The 22022-nt window shown below is 37.2% G+C and overlaps 1 protein-coding gene across 3 annotated transcripts in view; it reads left to right on the top strand.

The window, feature by feature from the left end:
- The window catches only part of si:dkey-82f1.1 (DENN domain-containing protein 2A), a 145753-nt gene extending 127383 nt beyond the window's left edge, over positions 1–18370 (top strand). For 2 of the 3 annotated variants that reach the window (XM_039769504.1, XM_039769502.1), the window contains exons 15-20: positions 2115–2292; positions 2493–2534; positions 3860–3950; positions 4873–5118; positions 11309–11395; positions 16318–18370. In XM_039769504.1, the coding sequence (XP_039625438.1) occupies positions 2115–2292; positions 2493–2534; positions 3860–3950; positions 4873–5118; positions 11309–11395; positions 16318–16349 (676 nt within the window). In that variant the 3' untranslated portion in view covers positions 16350–18370. The remainder of the gene's footprint in view (positions 1–2114; positions 2293–2492; positions 2535–3859; positions 3951–4872; positions 5119–11308; positions 11396–16317) is intronic. The other variant, XM_039769503.1, reaches the window with a different exon arrangement.
- Positions 18371–22022: the final 3652 nt, after the last annotated feature.

Genomic DNA, 22022 nt, shown 5'->3' with positions numbered 1-22022 from the left:
GCTGGCGCCCTGCCCGGGGTTTGTTTCCTGCCTTGCACCCTGTGTTGGCTGGGATTGGCTCCAGCAGACCCCCGTGACCCTGTAGTTAGGATATAGTGGGTTGGATAATGGATGGATGGAAGTTTATCATACTATAAGACATTTTTGGTGCCTAAAACAATTCTAAAACTATATGGACACTGCTTCCAGATCTTCTCTTTCTTATAATTTGATGACTAACTTCCCTGCAGTACATTTCCAACGGTTTTTTAAGGTCAAAGTATATGTCCAGATCCTGAACTGTTTTTAGCTGTCCATTTAAGGGCAATACCTGACATTTCCAGAACACACATAATATATACAACAGGGAAAGATGTTTATTGTACATGAACCTGATTGAATCAACCAGTTTAAAATCAATCACTGGGTCTGTCAATAGTGACAACACTGTCTTCATTTACTGAAAGATACCTTTTATAGGTCAGGTTATTTAAGTTGGTCACCCAGGCAGCAACACACATACCATTACAGAACACACAGAAGAGAAAGAAAATAGGGAAGTATTAGTAGCAGGCAATCTCAAAGATCGCCATAAGAAACAGAAAAAAAACCCATTATATTAACAGTTACATAATGACACTATTCAGTTACTTTGCTTGGTGTTTACGATGGTCAAATTCCTAAGTATAAAAAATTACCATTACTGAACATAAACTACAGGATGTGTTAGGGAATATTTTTATAATGTTAATACAAGGCCTTTAATTTATGTTAAAATGAAGATTTGTGTGAAAATTCCATACCTTCAATTTTGAAACTTCTGAGCTGCCTTTACCTAAAAACTAACTTTTGAACTTTACCAGGCATTTGAACATAAAAGCTTGGCTTGTTGATGTCTGGCAAAATGTCCTGTTATTGCTTCTGCTATTGAATGAACAGTTTTATAATAGGACTCTTCTCACAAATATTTATGTCATACTACGGTATAAGAACTGTTTTTTGTTTTTTTAACATCAACACAATTCCAATGCTTGCCAAGTCATAGCCGTTGTCATCTTAACAAACACCCCATGTTTTTTCAGTACTTTCCTGAGTAACTTGCACAGCTAACATTAAAATGCTTTTCAGATATGCTACGTATGTACCACTAGAACTCCAATTTTGTCATATGCCCTTTCAGTCACCCATGTTTATGTGGATTTTGCATTTCTGTTTTACTTATAATATCTGAATTAAATAAATAGGTCCTGTACATACTGTGAGTATAATTTAGCTTGACTGCCATTAGAAAGATGAGAAAGATGAGAATCAGCACCTCCAAATCCGAGAGCATGGTCCTCAGCCGGAAAAGGGTGGAGTGCCCTCTCAGGGTTGGGGGAGAGATCCTGCCCCAAGTGGAGGAGTTCAAGTATCTCGGGGTCTTGTTCATGAGTGAGGGAAGAATGGACTGTGAGATCGACAGGCGGATCGATGCGGCATCTGCAGTAATGCGGGCTCTGCATCGGTCTGTCGTGGTGAAAAAGGAGTTGAGCCGTAAGGCAAAGCTCTCAATTTACCACTCGATCTACGTTCATACCCTCACCTATGGTCATGAGCTATGGGTAGTGACCGAAAGAACGAGATCGCGAATACAAGTGGCTGAAATGAGTTTCCTCCACAGGGTGTCTGGGCTTTCCCTTAAAGATAGGGTGAGAAGCTCAGTCATCTGGGAGGGGTTCAGAGTAGAGCCTCTGCTCCTCCGCATCAAGAGGAGTCAGATGAGGTGGCTCGGGCATCTGATCAGGATGCCTCCTGGACGCCTCCCTGGTGAGGTGTTCCGGGCAAGTCCTACTGGCAGGAGGCCCCGGGGAAGACCCAAGACACGCTGGAGGGACTATGTCTCCCGGCTGTCCTGGGAATGCCTTGGGATTCTCCTGAAAGAGCTGGAAGAAGTGGCCGGGGAGAGGGAAGTCTGGGCCTCTCTGCTTAAGCTGCTACCCCCGTGACCCGACCCCGGATAAGCGGAAGAGGATGGATGGATGGATGCAATTAGAAACTATTGCTTAGCATCAGGGCAATATGGAAAATAAGTGACATTTAATGAGTGATTTGTCATGTTTCTAAAGCCTTTTTTTCTTTGTCTTTCTTTACCCCAGCACCCTTTCTCAGTGTTGCCATGCTGTTGTCGCCCTTTTGTATCCCTTTGCCTGGCAACACACCTATATTCCAGTGCTGCCTCCTTCCATGATAGATATTGTCTGTACGCCAACTCCTTTCATTGTGGGACTGCTGTCCAACTCTCTTCCACGCCTGAAAGAGCTTCCAATTGAGGAGGTGAGCATTTGTATTAGTTTTGATGATGTCAATCTTGTGATTCATTAGGTAAAGTTCAATAAGCCTTTTATGTAATATACCAGATTATCTTACCATTATTCTAAAAGTTTAAAATTTGCTAATCAGTGCCCTTATTGGAAAGAGGATGGCTGTTGCCTGGCAGGAATTAATATCTCCTTTATTTATACTCTAATGTGTAGGTTCTGGTGGTTGACCTTTGTAACAACAGATTCCTCAGACAGGTAAGAAAAAATTATCATTTTAAAATATATTTTGATTTCCTTTATAAGTAAAATGCATGCTTCTGTAAGAAAGAACATATATCTGTCATACATTGAAACGTTTATTTATAGGGCAACTATTATAGTACCTTAAAATTACATAAATAATAAATATAAATATTACATATATTAATAAATCTAAAATTACATAAATAAATAAAATATATACACATATTAATAAATATTATATATATATCTTAAGTAAAGATTGAAGAGCTGGCATATTATTATTATGTACTTTGGTACATCTTTTACATTTTTTGTGTAGTTGTGTATTACTGAGTATTTCGTAAGTGATGATGAACTGATCTTTCCAACTCCCTTAAAAAAACCCATTCACCCTTAATAACAGTTTAATTATTTAACACAGTGATTGCAGCAACATTGTAAAATGACACCCTCATGCCATATCTGAATGGGTACAAATGGCACAAAGGTTGTTATTGCTGTGGTTAATTTCTGTAAGTTTTCCCAGAAATGTTTTCTTCCCATTATAAAAATTTGCCACTATGCTTGTTTCAAGTTAAACAGAAACACTACCAAGAAAAGTAAAACTAATCTATGACAGACTTAAATAAGCAGTACTAACAGATGTTTTAGCAAATGGTTTTACTTCTGGACAATGGACATTATACCATTTGCTTGCTGTTTTCTATGGCTTGCTGCTTATTCATTTGGTGACCTAAGCTGTTGAAAGCTGTTTTTATGATTGCTGTGACAATGTAGTTTGTTTACTTGTTCAGCAAGAATTATCACTGGTTGCACTTCATTGCTTCTAAGCCAAACTCGGGTGTCATTCGTTTTACTTTCAAAGCATTTCCAAAATGAAGGTGTTAAATTAAGTAATACTTATACCTTAAACATTTGCTGCATAGACCTCAGTCATACTGTTTGATGAGGTTTCTAATGTGTGGACTAATTCTAGGAGTACAGTATGTTCCTAATGTTTTTGCTAGAAAATTAGGTAGATTATTGAATAGGGGCTGATTGTTCAGTCTGCAGTGGGCTGGCGCCCTGCTCGGGGTTTGTTTCCTGCCTTGCGCCCTGTGTTGACTGGGATTGGCTCCAGCAGACCCCCGTGACCCTGTAGTTCGGATATAGCAGGTTGGATAATGGATGGATGGATGATTATTCAGTTTGCTATTTTATTTTATTGCTATTGTATTTGCTATTTTAATTTAGCTGTGTTTATTTATTGTGTTTTGTTTTGAAAGTAAAAAATAGATGTTTCAGACATATAACATTAATGTATAATCTTTTCCTTTCAATAATATTCTCCTCTACAGATGGAAGATGAAGACTCAATATTGCCCCATAAACTGCAAGCAGCACTAGAACATGTTCTTGAGAAAAGGAAAGATTTAGCTAATGAGAATGGTATGTGTCATTATCTTTATTTTACTGGTAGAAAGAAAAGTCCTTTTAACTCACTTAACTCATATATTTAGGAGTTGCTTATCATATTAGGCCTATAGTTATATTTTGAAATCACTTTATAATTGAGATATTGTGACTTTTATGTTGTATGTTTAATGTGACAGTGAATCTTTTAAGTCAGCATACTTGTAAAGCTGGTGCAGCATGGTTTATTCCTGCCTTGTACCCATTGCTACTAGATTAGTCTCCAACCTGTCACAATACTAAACTGTATTAAACATGACTTGAAAAATCATTGTTATAATAATTGTAAAACGGTTTCAGCCTGGTTTCATAAAGTTGAATTATTGTGGCTTTATGTAATAAAAGCTACTGCTATTCTAAGTTAAAGTATTTTACTTTTGTCAATGCCTAGTTTCTTATTATAATTTTCTATAATAATGGCAAAAGACATATAGTTGTATTACAAATTTATTTTAAAATACAATAAGATAAAAAAATGACAACAGTGGAATGTAATGCAGTATTGTATCTCATCTTTAATATTTTATCTCTTTTCAAATTCTGCTACAGTACTTGACTTATGTCAACAGAAGGAGAAAAAAGCTGAAACATTGTTTTAAAAACAAATCTAATTTCTGATTCATTTAAATAATTGCCCCTGCCTGAGACATTTAAGCATCCTTAATACAATTCATCACCTCCATTTAAAATTTTAAGCCCTAAATCATCTGGACTCCGTAAAAGATACAGTATTTAACTTGCTCTGTTGTTTCTATTGATATTTTTCTTTTTGTTTAGTGGCTATTATATCCAGCTGTTCCGTGGTTTTAAATTAAGTTTATTGATTATAAATCAGATTTAAGTATAAAACTTTTAAACAGATTCAAGGACCTGTGTTGTTACTGTTTTCTCTCAACAGATTCAAACTCTCTCAGTGTAGTTGTGTCAGAGGCCTTTGTGAGGTTCTTTGTGGAGATGGTGGGACATTACTCGCTTTTTCTGGTGCCAGGGGAGCGTGAAGATGAAAGTTTTGCTTTCCAGCGCGATGCATTCCGCAAGGCTGTTTACTCCAAAAGTCTCCGTCGTTTTTTAGAGGTTTTCATGGAAACTCAGATGTTTGCTGGCTTTATTCAGGAACGGGAACATCGTCGACAGGGAGTTCGTGGTAATATTTTTTCTTTTAAGCCTTTACAGTATAAGTGTGTAATTCACCTTTCTGCATCTTGAGAAACTAAATGTGTTCTTGTCTTATAATGAACAAAATAGTGCTGATATTTTCACACATACATTAATCTGGTGATGAATATACTCTATCCTTAAATTACATTGCTAAGTTTTACAAAAATGAAGTAAATGATTTTTCTTTCAAGTGATATTCACCTGTTTTAAGATACAGTAGATTCCTGTTAATTGGACCACCTCGGGACGCAATCATTTTGGTCCTAATAACCGGCTGGTCCTGTTACATGAACATGCCCTATACATTTGCAACCAAGACGGGACGTGCTATAAGTAACATATTAAAATGTCATTGTGACTTTTATTGTGCTGCACACGCGTATGGCGAACATACAAACAAGAACTATGTACATGTACGGTTGCTTACAACTTTGTTTATTGAAAAAGAAATCTACAAATTCTTTGAAAAGATCTACACGACACTTAGCATGCGAAGCACAATAAAAAAGGTTACATTACCAAATTCCAGTCAACGTTTGAAGAACTTGTCTAGTATGATCTGACACATTCTGTTTACGCACTGCACTTGTTTATGCTCGACTTCATGTTGCCGGCTACTGGGTAGTCCATTTTAGGAAAGAAAGGGCAGGCATGTTCACCGCCACTGGTTTGCACTTGGTACAAATTTTCCGACTTCCTGATCTTTGATAAAAGCATAAATTCTCCTGGAGAGCCTAGGGATCCTCCCGATATCACTGAGCCGTTTTACATCCGCTTTCCGCGGGTGACTTGAGGCTTCTTTTTCTTATTCTCTGTCACGTTCTTTGGTCCGATTAAACAGAATTTTGGTCCAAATAAGCGAACAATATTAGGCTTATGTAATATGATCTGTTTCGGTTCTTTAGGATTCGGTTCGAATAAGCGGCTGGTCCGATTAACCGGTGGTTCAATTAACCGGAATCGACTGTACTTACTACTAATTTTCAAGAACAATTTTCAAGAAATGCACACAATCAAGAAAACACTAAACAAACAAACCACCTTTAGGCCTTGTTCACACGGGCGTTAAAATCGAGCGTTTTTTGCGTTCGTAGCGTCTGGTGAGCGTGGATCAAGCGGCGAGTGTTTTCTACACGTAAGAGTCAATTAGAGTGTTCACACGTGCTTTGGTGACGTGCGTTTGTCCGCAGCGTTTATACGGCATCAAAAAAACGTTGCATGCAGCTTTTTCTTGGCGTTTAAAACCCAACGAATGCAAGGAAACCGCTTCTAGTTCGTTTTCTGCGCGTTTATTTTATGCTTTGGAGGACCGGATATATCCCATGATATTAATATTTTTATGTTTTCATATACAACATATATATTTTCATATATGCTTATTTTATTTTATTGTCTCATGTAATTTGTAAACCATGAACCTATTAATTTATGTTCTAATATAATATTTGATAACGATTATGTAGGGGGGCAATCCATGGCGGGGGCATTTCAGTGCATAACACCGTGTAAGCGCACACTCGACTACTGTTTCCTTACCTCAAAATGACAAGTAGTCTCTCTTCGGGGCTAACACCAAGTCGCATATTGATTGATCGGCGTGCAGTGTGGCATTGCACCAGCTGCAGAAGACAATCAAAAGTGGAAACCGACATCCGACAGTAATTAAAAAACTTGCGCGGAAATTTTCGCATTTCTTCATAAAGCACAAAAAAACTTCCTTTAACCCGACGTTGTGCAGTCAGAGGATGAACCCAGTAGCGGCGATTTTTTCTCTCCCTATTACGAGTATTTTTAAAACAAGAAGATTAATATCAAACAAAACAAAATGGTCCATATTGAAAGGAGGCACCTCAAATAAAACGACAAGGGCTTTCATATCCAGTTCCCGACACTGCCTCTACAGGTTAACACACAAACTACAATTTGGGCTGCAGGCTGGCGTTAGACAGAGACAAACGAACGCCGGTGTAGAAGTCAATCGATCGCCACCACAAAATGCAACATAAACGTCTAGGACGTTCAGAGCAAGTTCGTTTATCCAAAAACTTAACGCCCGTGTGAACAAGGCCTTACTGTGCCTTTCAATTATCCCATGGTGCATTAAAGATTAAAATTATACTAAAATTGTTTAATCATCATTTTCATTATCATCACTGGTTTAACAGCCATTTTGAGGGTTTACCTATAGGTTTGCAGTTTGCCACAAAATCTTTTTCTCTCACTCTTCATGGTCTTGGGCATCCTTTGAGGCTGAGCCCCAGTCTTCTCATATCATCTGAAATAACTTCTTCGGCCTCCCTCTTGTTCTTATAATCCACACCTCTACCTTTATGCATCTCTTAACGAAGTCATACACATGCTCAAACCACTTTAATCTCTTTCCCTTCAGCACAATAAATACAGTATCACCTCCACACAAAGTATTTCTTAAACCTTAGTATTCATGTTTCTCACACTCTGTGACAGTCCTTAAATCCACCTGATCATTCTCATCTTCATGCTTTCCAGTTTTGATTCATTTTCTGCCTTCATCAGTCATGTCTAACACCAACACAGCGTGCAACTCTTCACACAGTCAGAATGGAGGACGATTTATGGATTTCTTTCATGCATATTTCACTGTGGCTTTCACTGCTGTGCCTGCACCTCTATCTACACTTATCACATCACCTAAATAGCAGAATTACTTTAGTTTCCCCAGACCAGCACTGTTACCAATATGTCAATTTGAACATATTAAATCAGCATCCTGCACCCCTTCACATACTTTCCACAAGCAGATTTTACCCACTTATGACATACTGTATATTGAATTAAGTTCTGTCTCTTCTATGTATGCTTTCTGCCCCCTCACCTTAGTATTTCCTATATTTATCTTGAGGTGTTTTTCTTCTGAATTAACTTTCCGTTTTAGTATTTATTTTATTCTGCTTTACGTTTTGTGATAAAAATGAGAATTCGCATACTCTTATTGCAATCCTTCATAAACTTCTCTGGTTACCACCTTCATTACTGTCATAAAAAGTAATGGACTCAGAACAAATCACAGGTGAATTCCTTCCTTCATTTCAAAACCTTCACTATCTGCTGTCCTGACCACCATTTTTAGTTTCTTATGCATCAGTGGTAAGCAAAAAGTTTTAGTGGTGGGCTGAATTCCTCATAATGACTAAAACATTCAGCCACATAAGACCTAGCCCGTGAATCCAGACAGTCAGGTACATGTGTTAATGACAATACTAACTATAAAAATCATTGTTACAAGCAATGTTTTTAGTCTAAACCTTCATTCCTGGTACCAAAGCTATAGTCTCCATGGACTCTATCATAACAAACATTACTGGTTCCAGTATGCCCCTTCATGATGTTACCCATTATCCTTTCTCTGAAACACCCTAAACCTTCATCATCTTAACAACTACAACATGCTCATTCACCTCTTCACCTTCACTGCTCTTTCTGTTCACTTTTAAGACAGAAGTCCACCAACTTCAGCATTTCCATCCCTTATCTTTTGGTGGAAAAAAAACTTACCTTATACCAATTTTGTATCTTTACCCATTTATCTTGTTTCCTATATGTAGCACATATTTTGTTCTCTTCACAACTTCCCCAGATTTTCCAGTTATGGTCACAATCCTTATATGTTCTCTTTCACACATCTTGCTTACAACCTCACCTTCATTTTCCCTGCACAGTACTGTCCACGCTGCAGTGCATCAGATGTAGGGCCACCATAAATTAGGTTTGATCTGTCTGTGGTTCACCCAGATTCCCCACCTTTCTGTTTGACATAAGCAAGTGGAGCTGTACCCACACATGCTTTGTAACATTGTTGTATCTCATCGTCAAAGGGATATTAAAAGAGAAGAAATGTTTTAGGCCAGATGCTCTTCCTGACGCCAGTCTCTTTTAGTCATTTTTTATGACATACAATACAAGAGGAATGGTGGCCTTATATTAACCTCAGAGTACAGTGGTAAATAGTGAAATAATTAATTTATAAATTTTTAAAAGTAAATCTCAGACAGGTAAACTAATTTTCTCATAGTTTCAGAATAAATACAGAAGCAGAAACTGATATAATAAATTTGTGGTTTAAAATCCATTGTTTTAACCACTACGTCAGAATGTCTAACAATTACTTTAGCCACAGAGAAATATCTGAGTAACCAGTGTTGACACTGACCAGAAACCACAGAGATAGAAGTATTCTTTTGAAAATTAAAGATACCCTAATTGCTAAATACTTTATTTTGGATTATTCTAAATCACATTTGTGATATCCATCCATTTTCTAACCCGCTGAATCTGAACACAGGGGTCTGCTGGAGGGGCACAAGGCAGGAACCAATCCCAGGCAGGGTGCCAACCCACCACAGGACACACACAAACACACACTAGGGCCAATTTAGAATCACCAATCCACCTAACCTGCATGTCTTTGGACTGTGGGAGGAAATCCACGCAGACACAGGGAGAACATGCAAACTCCACGCAGGGAGGACCCGGGAAGCGAACCTGGGTCTCCTAACTGCGAGGCAGCAGCACTAACACTGCACCATCGTGCTGCTCACATTTGTGATATACAGTTTAATAATACTTGACATGTTGAAAAGAGTTTGAGCTCTGTAAAGTCAAATGAATTGAACATTACGAGAATAGTATTAACATAATTTGTATTATACAGTAGGTGTCATGTCAGAAATTCTAACAAGCTTCAAACAGTATCCACTCAGTAAATAATTAGTGAAGTGCAGTACAACCCTTCATGCAGAACATAAAATGAGTGACAGGGTTCATCAGTAAGTGGTGCCATAACCAATGAGACCTGCATGTGGACTAAGGCATAGGTGGCATCATTGCACCCTTGTATTAGACCACAATAAATCATGCTACAGTATGAAATTAATATATACAAGGGACGTTCAAAAAGTTTCCACACTTTTATATTTTCCGTGGAAATGGTGAAGGTGGGAGGAGTAGTAATTGGGCATTAAAAAGTTGGTAAGACACTGGGAAAAATGCATTGCAAAGAAAGGTGACTATATAGAAAAGTGATGTAATTTGTTTTTGAAATTCTTAATAAATAGAGTTAAAAAAAAGTGCAGAAACCTTTTGAACATCCCTCGTACTAAGAAGGTCTAAATATCTTCAATGGAAATACTCTGCTATTTCAAAATTGTACATGTTACATTGAATATCAAGCCAGCCTATATTCTTATTTATTTCACCCAGATAATTACATTTTTATACAGGTGTCTTAGCTGTAATTCATTACACAATATTAAAATAAAGAAGCCTAACTGAAGAGTAGATTTTCCAAGAATTGCTTAGTTTAACGCTGGCAGTATGATACTATGTATAAGGACCTGTATTATGTTTGCATATAATTAAATAGTAGCAAATGTCAGTACACGTGTAGAAAAAAATGTTACTCAGTTTTATCAGAATTTTCAAAACTAATTGAACAAAAGAATGTATTTGTAAATCAAGGTTGGAGTTAGTTTTGGAAATTTGCCCTTTATTGTATTAAACTTTTTATTCTGTGGATCATACTGTAACTGTGTCAGTTTATTAAACTGATGCTCTGCTCGTTGATCTTAATATAGTCCTTTGAATTCATAGGGTGATACTAACTAAGGAACACTTGTGTAAGTTTTTGAATGAGCTCCACATTCTCTTGCTATTATTTTTGTAGGTAACAATCTTTAAAAACTGAACACAACACGGTGTATACAACACATGTAGTAGTAAGCAAATTTTAATTTGATTTAGAAAAACATTGTACATATATTTCTGATTTTTGTTTCTGTACTTCATTTATTTTCACTTAAATTTATTTTCGATTTTTAATAGCTTCATTTTCTTTTGCTCAGCTTAATCTACAGATTACCATGAAATAATACAAAGAAAAAATAGTGTGACTTAATGGCAACTTGTTTTGACCAACAAGTCTTCTTTTTTCCACGAGTGACTTCTCAATGTTAGGGGAAGAAATTAGCCTGTAATCTAAATACCAAGCCCAAATGCTTGGTGTATTCTATTCAGTTTTCACTGCTGCATGGAAAACATTAGAATGCAACTCTGTGGGAATGCAATGGATTTACAGTGTTGTGTATAACATGAAAATGAACTGTGATTTAATATGTATATTTTTTTATTTTTTATTTTAGGTTTGTTTGAAGTAAGGGCACAGGATTTCCTAGATTCTCTTCCTGGAAGTGAACAAAGTGGTGTTAATAAATTTCTCCGAGGTTTAGGTAAGTATTCCATTAACTTTTTAACTTCCTTTACCTTTTCATGTACTGAACTTACTGAAGTCCTGTTTGGAGGGAGATTATTTTTACACCAGGAGGTGAGGTAAAGTAATTATTACTGGAGGACCTCTTTTATCCCATCCAAACAGCTCACGTCAATAGCTTTTTACGAACTGTGTGTCCACACCTCAGTAACAATGCCTTTTACTGTCTAGTAAAAGTTTGTGAAAAAATTATCCCAAGTAAAATTAGCACTGTGCATATCGACATGTCAGTAAAAATCCATCATTTGAGCAATTCAGATGGAATTAGGGAGGTACCCCGATAACAATTATTTTACCCTGCTTCCTGTGTAAAACTAGACCTGCCCAAATTGGGCTTAAAAATTATAAACATTCTTTGATAATTATTAATTTACCTCACCGCTAATGTAAAATTAAGCCCATCTGAATCAGGTTTAGTTACATACACTTCACTTTTGACATCCCACAAGGCTAGAGCAGTCAGCGAGGAACTTAAATGTCACATCATTTGGAGGTCCCATGGAACAGTTCACTGTAAATATTGTATGTGTGTTGACTTTGGTGTGGCTTTTCCAATATTATTACAACAAATAAATGTTTTATTACAGGTAATAAATTGATTTCTTCTTCAATTTTAATTTTCAGTTTAATGTATTTCTATATTAGGCTCTGTGCATGGGGCCATATTTTAAAATAGAGTCTAAGGTAATTTCCAGCCGGTGCCAATCTATAAGACTACACGTGTGGGTCACTCATTTTCCCATTAAGTGGAGTCTCATTCTCTGTTATTTTCTGTTTCTGTTCTCATGATACGGCTCTGCCGCATAAAACATACCATGGGCTCTTGGGAAGCGTATTAATTACTGACAAATGGACTTGGGACTTGTGTACTAATGGAACAGGAAAATGTGCTCTTTTTCATGAAAAGAGATGTGTCATGATACAAAATGCACATGACAAATTTCTGTTCCTTCTTGCCAACAGAAGCAACCCTAGACAACTACCTACCAATTATGTGTTATTACAAAGTTTGGTCAATTTTTTTTTAAAGATAAACATCCATCCATCCGTTTTCTAACCCACTGAATCCAAACACAGGGTCACAGGGGTCTGCTGGAGCCAATCCCAGCCAACACAGGGCACAAGGCAGGAACCAATCCTGGGCAGGGTGCCAACCCACTACAGGACACACACAAACACACCCACACACCAAGCACACACTAGGGCCAATTTAGAATCGCCAATCCACCTAACCTGCATGTCTTTGGATTGTGGGAGGAAACCCACGCAGACAGGGGAGAACATGCAAACTCCACGCAGGGAGGACCCGGGAAGCGAACCTGGGTCTCCTAACTGCAAGGCTAAAGATAAACAAGCTTTTATTATTTATTATTATTTAATGTTTTAAGTGTTTAACTCCTATTTAACCAGCAATCATTTCTTAAACATAATTTCATTTATATTTTTAAAAGCAGGCATTAAGCTCAGATGTAATTTGTTACATATTCCTCCATTTATATTTGTAATGTTAAAAGTACCAAATATATAGCATGCTATTTATCCTCACCTTTGACAAGGAATTCAGACTAAGAGACTTTATTTTTTCACTCTGTTTTTATTTATTGGGAACTACTAATAGGACATTTGAAAACAGTGTCCTAGGTGTTTTTTTATTCAAATAGGAAATGCGGTATATGTCTTAGGTTGATGATATTAAATACAACAACAACAACATTTATTTATATAGCACATTTTCATACAGATAATGTAGCTCAAAATGCTTTACATGATTAAGAAAAAGAGAAAAATGAAATTAAAATAAGACAAAACTCGGTAACATAGAATAAAAATAAGGTCCGATGGCCAGGGAGGACAGAAAAAACAAAAAAACTCCAGACAGCTAGAGAAAAAATAAAATCTGCAGGAGTTCCAGACCATGAGACCGCCCAGTACTTTCATTTGAAAACGTAGACAACATCTCTGCCCATAGTGTTGTCATATTTTCCACTTTATGCCCACATCCATGGTCGATTAATAAAGGTGTATGTATTCAGGCAAAGGCGTGCCAAATGCAGGTTCTCAACCAAATTTGTGCAGGATTTATGGAGTCCTCAGAACATGATACCTTCAATTCTTATATATTTTAACAAAATGTACTGTAATCTTACATTTTTATTAATATTAAAATATTTATATACTCAGAATAAACAAATAACTCACTATGGTAACGTGAAATACTCAGAGCTAATGTTTTGTTCATGATACAGTATTAGGTATATTTTTGTACAAATGATTGTACATCATGTTTATGCAAATGAGTGGAGCTCAGAATTATGTTTTTAAAAGTGTTGTGAGACCTTCAATTTGCTATCCTAATGAGTACTTAGAAAAGTTTGATCAGTAAAAACTAGACTTAGCAAATCAACCAGGATTAGAAGGGGTTAAAATCTTACATCTTCAAGTATACAAGAGATAAAAGATCTGAACACAAATAAAACTGCTGAAGAAGTTCACTTTCTTGCGAGTGTGATTCATTTTCTTTGAGAAAACAAAACCCATACACAAAAGGATCTGCATCTTGGTCTTTTAAAGATAGCTGCTGCGACAGCATTCACATATGTGCACATACTGCAAGCGAACATGCTATAACAATGTGAGGTATTGTAACAACAGAAGCACATAATGCCATCAGTTGTGCCATCACTGATGAAATCTCTTGGAGGGATAAAAAAAAAAGAAATTGAAAAATCACTTCCAGTAATTCCACTTGAGTTACTGGCGAGGTCAAAACCTGGATCATTTTTTCTGTTCATTTATTATAACTTTCATTTAGGTTTATTAGCCTAACTCTCTTCTGTATGATAAATTTTTCATATACAGCAAGTGTATACACATATTTTTACATCTCATTTTATTTACCGATCAATATACTTACATGCAATAAAATTAAGGTTTATTGTGCAGTATGTAAGATTAAATTATGGCTGTTTCTTATTTTAATTTTCTTGTATGAATGGGTATAGAGTTTTTAGTATAATAGCTATTAATCCTTCTCTACTTCCATTTCCGTAACCATTTTTTGTTGTTAAGGGTTATGGGGATCCACAGTCTAATTTGGTGTCATTGCTACCCCAGTGTTTGATGAAATGCCAAGTACACGTGTTGAAAAAGGGTGCTGTTTTATAGGGACTGTGATCTGTGTGGCCCTGATGTGTACATTGATCTGGCTGCAGAGGTATTCAATGGGAGCATTCTTGGGTTACCTCCAGGCAGTGGCAGTGGGAATTAATCTTACATGGTAGGACCCAGAGGGGCAATGGCAATTATATTAAGGATTAATGTGGCAGAGTAGGTGCCTGCTGGGAACTTCCATAGTTCAGGATGATTTCAATGCTACCCATTGGATTGGGAAGTTTACAATCCCTTAAGGTGAAGCTCATGTCAAGCTTTGCAAGGACACTGGGACTGAGAGGGAAAGTGCTAGGAGGGTGGCCAAAGGATTCACAGAGACGAATCCCAATTTCAGAAGTTATTCCCAGGCTTCTGTCTAAAGTAGTTCATTGACAGGCCTTGAAGGTCTCTCTGAGCCATGCAGTGACTGTGTATATAGTCAGGAGGACAGGTGTTGAGGAAGAGAGGCCAGCATTGATAGAAAGTGGTGCAGGAGCTGCTGGAGGGAGTGTTCAGGCCAGGGCCATGGTGAGTGGTTTCAGCTGCTCCATCTATCAGATATACAACTATCTTGTTTAGACAGAATGAGAATTTGTTATTTTTTACTTTGTTTTATAATTTGTGTTGCTTTTGTTATTATGTAACTACCTCTAGTTTTTACCTTTGTATTAATTAACCCTTACTTATACAGTGATCCCTTGCTATATCGCGCTCCGACTTTCGCGGCTTCACTCTATCGCAGATTTTAAATGTAAGCATATCTAAATATATATCACAGATTTTTCGCTGGTTCGTGGATTTCTGCGGACAATGGGTCTTTTAATTTATGGTACATGCTTCCTCAGTTGGTTTGCCCAGTTGATTTCATACAAGGGACACTATTGGCGGATGGCTTAGAAGCTACCCAATCAGAGCACGTATTACGTATTAAATAAAACTCCTCAATGATATAAGATATGCTTCCCGTGCGGTGCTTGATTGTTTGCTTTTCTCTCACTCTCTCTGACATTCTCTGCGCCTGACGGAGGGGGTGTGAGGAGAGGGGCTGTTTGCACAGAGGCTGTTTGCCTAGAGGATACGGACGCTGCTCTAAAAAATGCTGAAAGACTACCTTCACATTGCTCCCTTCTTTGCGGCCGCTTTATCTCGGTGCTCGGCATACTTAAAATCCCAACAGCACGTATTGATTTTTTGATTGTTTGCTTTTCTCTCGCGCTCTCTCTCTCTCTCTCTCTGACATTCTCTGCTCCTGGCGGCGCTCCTTTAAAGAGAAGATATGTTTGCATTCTTTTAATTGTGAGAAAGAACTGTCATCTCTGTCTTGTAATGGAGCACAGTTTAAATGGTTGACTAAAGGGTGTTATTTCATGTCTAGATGGCTCTAATAATGTTAACAGTGTGGGAGAGTTTATAAGGGCTTAAAATATATAAAAATAACCATACAAACATATGCTTTCTACTTCGTGGATTTTCACCTATTGCGGAGGGTTCTGGAATGCAACCCCCGTGATTGAGGAGGGATTACTGTACACTTTTTTGGCTTCTTGGACACCATTTGGGTGTGCCTCCTACAAAGAATGAATGTCTTTGAACTGTGGGATTAAACTCGGACTAAATATACAAAAAGCAATTTTTGATGCGTGAAAGCATATTTAATATTATATGATAAGATGTTATGGATCAATTTGTTTCCTTCCAATGAACTCAGTTTTATTTTTCTGTTTATTCTAGGTCACAAAATGAAATTTCTGTCAAAAAAATAAGAACATCAAATGCACATTCCATGAAGAAATAGAAGTGAATTCGGAAAACTGGGAACTTTTCATAACTTGCATTTGTAATGCTAAATGGAAGAAAAAAACAATGTAAAAAACCAATGTTGTGCTCATTGAGAAAACTTGAAATGATGGAACGTTACAACTGAAGTCTGGATGCTCTTGAATTGCGCTTCTTTATCTTCAATATTCCTGCAAGACCTTTCTTTCAGAATTTGAAAAACCCTGGAGCGTCCTTTTGAAATATCTTCATCTTGAAACACATTTTAGTTGATCTTCTCCTGTCTGGCATTGTTCTTCAGGTTGCAGTCTGTAAAGTTTAAAAAATTATTTGCTCCCCCTCTTTTCAGCATCTTTATTAGACTATTGCAAAATGTTTGCAGGGTTGACTTTCTTTGAGGTTCAGAGACTATCTGGTGGTCTCTCATTGAGATCGTCTTTTGGGTGCTACTGTTTTTGAGTCTGAGTGGTGCAGGAATAGAATTGCTGCCTCATACATCCAGCATCAGAGATTCAATGTGTCTGTGTTGTTTACCCTCTGGTGTCCTAGTTTTGCTCCAACTTCATCAGTTATTCACATTTCATTTTAATCTGTGATTCCAGTTTAGCCTTTCTGTATGTAAATGGTCCATATGATAGACTAGCACCCTGTTTGGAGCTAGTTCTTATTTTGCACCTTGTGCTGCCAGGATAGGCTTTGGCCCTCTGCCCCATAAAATTAGATTAAGAAGTTCAGGCAATGGTATCTATGCTATTTTTAAGCCTGACTGACTGTTTGGATGCACCTTCCTAAAGGTTTATCTGTCCAGCGTGATGTTGTCCTTGTGTTCCTCATTGTGTTTGGATAATTTGGTGTTTGGTAGACTCTGACTGAACATGTCTGTCCCAGCAATCTGTGAAGTTGTTTTGGTACTTGCAGTCCATGTGTCTTCTTATGTTTCAAGGTGTCTTCTTGGATGCTTCTCTGTGATGGGGTCTGCTTGATTCATTATGAACATGCCGCCTTTTGGTGCTCCCATCTGGAGATGTCTGAGTGTATTGTTGTGGAGGTGTAGGTCTGGACATTTTAATTCTCTGTTGTTTGTTTCAGTATGACTGTTTGTGAGGATAAGTGCGTCCGGTGTGTTGGGTCCTTTTTGTTGGTCAGAGGGCACCTAGTTGTTTGTTTTTTTGGATAGTCTGAGAGCCTTTCACAATTCTGTACTATAAAGTTTCATTTCTTATGGCCCAGGATAGCCTATGTGTTTAAATTGATTATAACCATTTCTTATCTTTTTAAGAATTTTCCATTTTTTCTTTTTTTAAAGAAATACAACTGTAAATGTTTGTTTGGGTAATGTAACATTTGTCACTACTTTAAAAACTGTTAAATTATTCTGTTCAAAAAAATAGTTGTTGCTATCAGAATTTATGAAACATATAAACCTACAACCTTGAACTATTTTGCCAGTGAAGAAGGAACAACAATACAGTTATGGATTTAAAAGTTTTTATTGCATATTTTTAGACCACTATTAACAGCCAAAGGACTGGACTTGTATGGACTTCCAGGAATCTGGAGAGCTTATGTATCTATGCCCAGATTAGAATATTAATCAAAAAAAAAGAAAATGAGAGGTTGTGAAGAACATTCTTGATGGAAGTGCGAGAGCAGCACAGCAGCTGAAGTTGAATGTGTTCATTTTTCTGGAAGCCGACTGAAGGAATACTAAATATGGAGCCCTCTGCTTCAGAGCGCATCAGGAAGGAATCTGCACTGTGGACTTGGGGGGACTGAAAGCATAAGCAAGGATGCCCATTCTGTAAATTGCTCTGCTTTTGAGAGCTTTGATGTATTTTGTCATTTTGTATTATTATTAATTGTTATTATTATTATTATTATTTGGAACATGGGTGACTTTCCTTTTATGAAACCAAGTGAAAAAGGTGAAAGACCACTAAGCTTTCTTTATTTTTTAACTTTAAAGTCAATAAGCTGTAATAAATAAAGCATTTAAGGTAGTCTTGAAGGGGTAAACATCTTTCTATTAAGTGTATTGGTTAACATTTTTTTGCAGAATTATGAAAACTAGTAGCCTATTTTTCATCAGTCCACTCTAAATACCTGACTGACAAGTAGCAATAAACTAGAAAACCTGAAAACATCAAAATGAACTTGGCTTTGAACACAAATCCAGTCTGTAAATATTAAACAATTATGAAACAATTATGAAACTATGCACAATGTGCACACAGAATTCTCTCCATAAAAGCAGAAGACTTTCAAAACACTAAACTTCCAAAGAGAGAATGTCGCTGGTCACAGCTCATTCATTCATATATGAAGCTGCCACATTAAATACGAATCTCTGGGCTTTCCAGAGCTGTGTGTGTAGTTTATGTTTGAGAGAGGGGATTCAGAATTCACCCTGCACTTATAATGACCACTAGATGGCACAAGTGCTCTGGCCGCTTTGGACTAACTTGGTAAAAGAGCTGAATGCAGGGCTCTTCTCAACAAAATTCAAAGTGCGGATGTTGTTTATTTCATTATTTCGGATTCTCTTGTTATTGTCATAATGTTCAGTTTATTCCATTGGCCAACCAAGCTTTACTTCAAATGCAGTGAGGCCCATCAAAGCAACCATCAAGTAAGCACTATGCAAGCAAATGAGACTTATGTTAGAAGTAGACAGTAAATATTACAAGGGGCATACAGACTAACATAAATAAATAAATAAATAAAAGAATTCAACTAATTCCTATTTAGTGAATCAATAATTATAAACATAATTTAAAAAAAGAAGTGCAACATACAAAAAAAAAATCATAAATCGAGAGATATCATATAATATATACAAAATGTTCGTAGCTACACAGATACACATAGGAAGAATGGAGACTTACCCAAGAAGACTCAAAGGCAGTATAAGCTGCCAAAAGGGCTTCTACAAAGTACTGAATTAACACTCTGGGTACTTACATTTGATTAATGGTCAAAAATGGCAACTTTGTCTATTTTAAAATTAAACATAATACATTGTCCAAAAAATAAATGGTCTGAATACTTTTTGAGTCCACTGTATATACACACAGTTTGGCTTTAAATCTCAGTTCTGCTGCATTCTGCAAAGGATCACTCCAATGGCAAACAATTAACAACAATTTCACTTGAATACGAGACGTGTGAATCTAAGGCCATCATATGTGAGGCAGGCCATGGACACAAAAAAGAGACGAATAATAGAAACAGTTAGAGATTATAAGTCCAAAATAATGACGTTAACTCATGAAGAGCGATATGAAATAACCTCTAACAGTAGTATGCTGTGTTAAAATAATGAGCCAGTAGTCAATATTTAAATGCAATCAAAACGTTCAGCCAAGCTAGCGGACTCCTGGAATCCAATCAGAAAGTAAACTAATATAACTGGTAATACTTAAAGATGAGTGATAAAAACATTTCCAGGTACCAACATGTGGCAGTGTGTGTTTAATTCAAAAATAAAAATAGCTATTGTTTATGCTACATACATTTAACTTCTATCCATCCATTATCCAACCTGCTTTATCCTAACTACAAGGTCACAGGGGTCTGCTGGAGCCAATCGCCGCCAACACAGGGCGCAAGGCAGGACACAAACCCCGGGCAGGGCGCCAGCCCACTGCAGTACATTTAACTTGTTTATGATTATTTTATAAGCAGCTTCTTTTTTTCCATTACTTGTAAATGTGTTATCTTTGATTACATGTGCAGACACTTTCCATTCTTCTCTGTTTAATAATTCAGTTCGCATCACTTGGTAAATGGGTCAGCCCTGCTGCCATACTGTGCCCAGACACTGGGTTCAAATCCAAGTCTGGTCTCTGGCCATATGCTTTTTTCTGACATCCCACCCTAAAGTATGAAGTCTACATGTGTGAATGCTGCTGTGGCACCTCGCCCAGATTTCAGTCCTGCCTCGTACCCAAAAGCTCCATCTCCCCACTACTCAGACATTAGGACAGCAGAGTGGCACATCTCTGGTTGGGTAAACGGAATCCCATTAGAGAAGGCGTTATGTCATGTTCTTCATTGAAGTTTTTGTGGCATAATACTCTTCTGTTAATGTATGTTCACCTACAGAGTGAGGCTTTGGCTCAGCTTAGCAAGTTAAGGACAGCCAGACATAATTAAGTTTCTTAATCAGGAATATATTCCTCTGTTGTTTTGGCAGCTCTTTATAATATTTTCAAAGAGACAGACTTACATTTTCTGTACATGCTCTCTAATGTGTCTGTCTCCACTGCTGTACCTCCTCCTGCAATTTGACAAAATCATGATTTTATACTGCCTTAAAAATATTGATAATCTCAAAACTATTCAATTTTCTAATCAAACAGTACAGACCCGACATTGCAAATATTGAAACACAAGCAGGATAGGGAACAGGCCATGTGCAGCAGAACCACTTAAGTCTTTTACTAAAAAAATTAGGCCAATTTGTGTTAGAATTTTTTATTTTCTGTGAGAATTACAATAAAACTCCCAGGATTCACTCTTGCGCACACCCACAGTCACAAATGGTCCCCTTTCAAATAACCAGTTTATCTTTCGTGTTGCATCTCCTTACAACCACAGGAATGACATGCTAACTCCACACAGACAATCAACAGCTATGGGTCCTTTTTGATTTTATGTAAAATATACAATGTATTTTTTTTTTAATCCGGTATATTTTGGCTACACTGTATCTTTCAGATTGTCTAGAAACCCCAGTTTGGTACACTGAACAGGGCATTGCTCCATTCTCCAACCTCAAGGATCAACTACTGTGGCTGATCCTTTCAGTCCAGTTTGGTTCATTTTTGAATAGAAACAAAACTAAAGAAATGACTCTCCAATTCGGATGGTCAACCATTCACGGTCTGCATTGAGGGACCAGTGGTGGAGAATGTAGGTTATTTAAAATGTCTCAGTCTGCACATCTTAAAGAAAGTAAACTGGTTTACACAACACCACTGCCATCTTCAGAACAGCACAGCAGGGTCTTTACTTCCGCAGATGAATGTGGGGTATGTAGAAACACATACTGGTGAACTTCTACTGCAGCAGTAGACGCCGTCTATACCATATGCTGCAGAAACAGGGTTGACGTAATTCAGTGCAACTCTACTCACATTGAGGTCAGGCCGTATCTATCCTAGTATCACAGCCAGCCCCTCTCGGTTCAAGAACAGTCTGCAGTCCATCTTCTCAATAACGTGAGTCACATTTAGAACTGTACAATAACATGCATTAAACATCCAACAATATGTGTTCTGCATTGCGTTTGTAGGATGTCACACTTGTTTTGTGGTACTGTATATGGATGACCTGTACTACGTTCCAGGTACCTGACTGGGCAGATCGAATAAGATTTCCTATGAACATCTAAATTAGCACCAAATAAACATGACCTGATCGGAGTGTTTAAAATTATGAAGGGAATTAGTACAGTGGATTGGGTCTGTTATTTTAAAATGAGTTCATCAAGAACACGGGGACACAGTTTTAAACTTGTTAAGGGTAAATTTCACACAAATATTAGGAAGCTTTTCTTTACACAAAGAATGATAGACTCTTGGAATAAGCTACCAAGATGTGTGGTAGACAGTAAGACTTTAGGGACCTTCAAAACTAGAAGAAATAAGTGGATAGGA

Source organism: Polypterus senegalus, chromosome 11 (genome assembly GCF_016835505.1).
Source record: "Polypterus senegalus isolate Bchr_013 chromosome 11, ASM1683550v1, whole genome shotgun sequence".
Taxonomy (NCBI): Eukaryota; Metazoa; Chordata; class Cladistia; order Polypteriformes; family Polypteridae; genus Polypterus; species Polypterus senegalus.
This window is presented reverse-complemented; position numbering and strand designations above follow the sequence as displayed.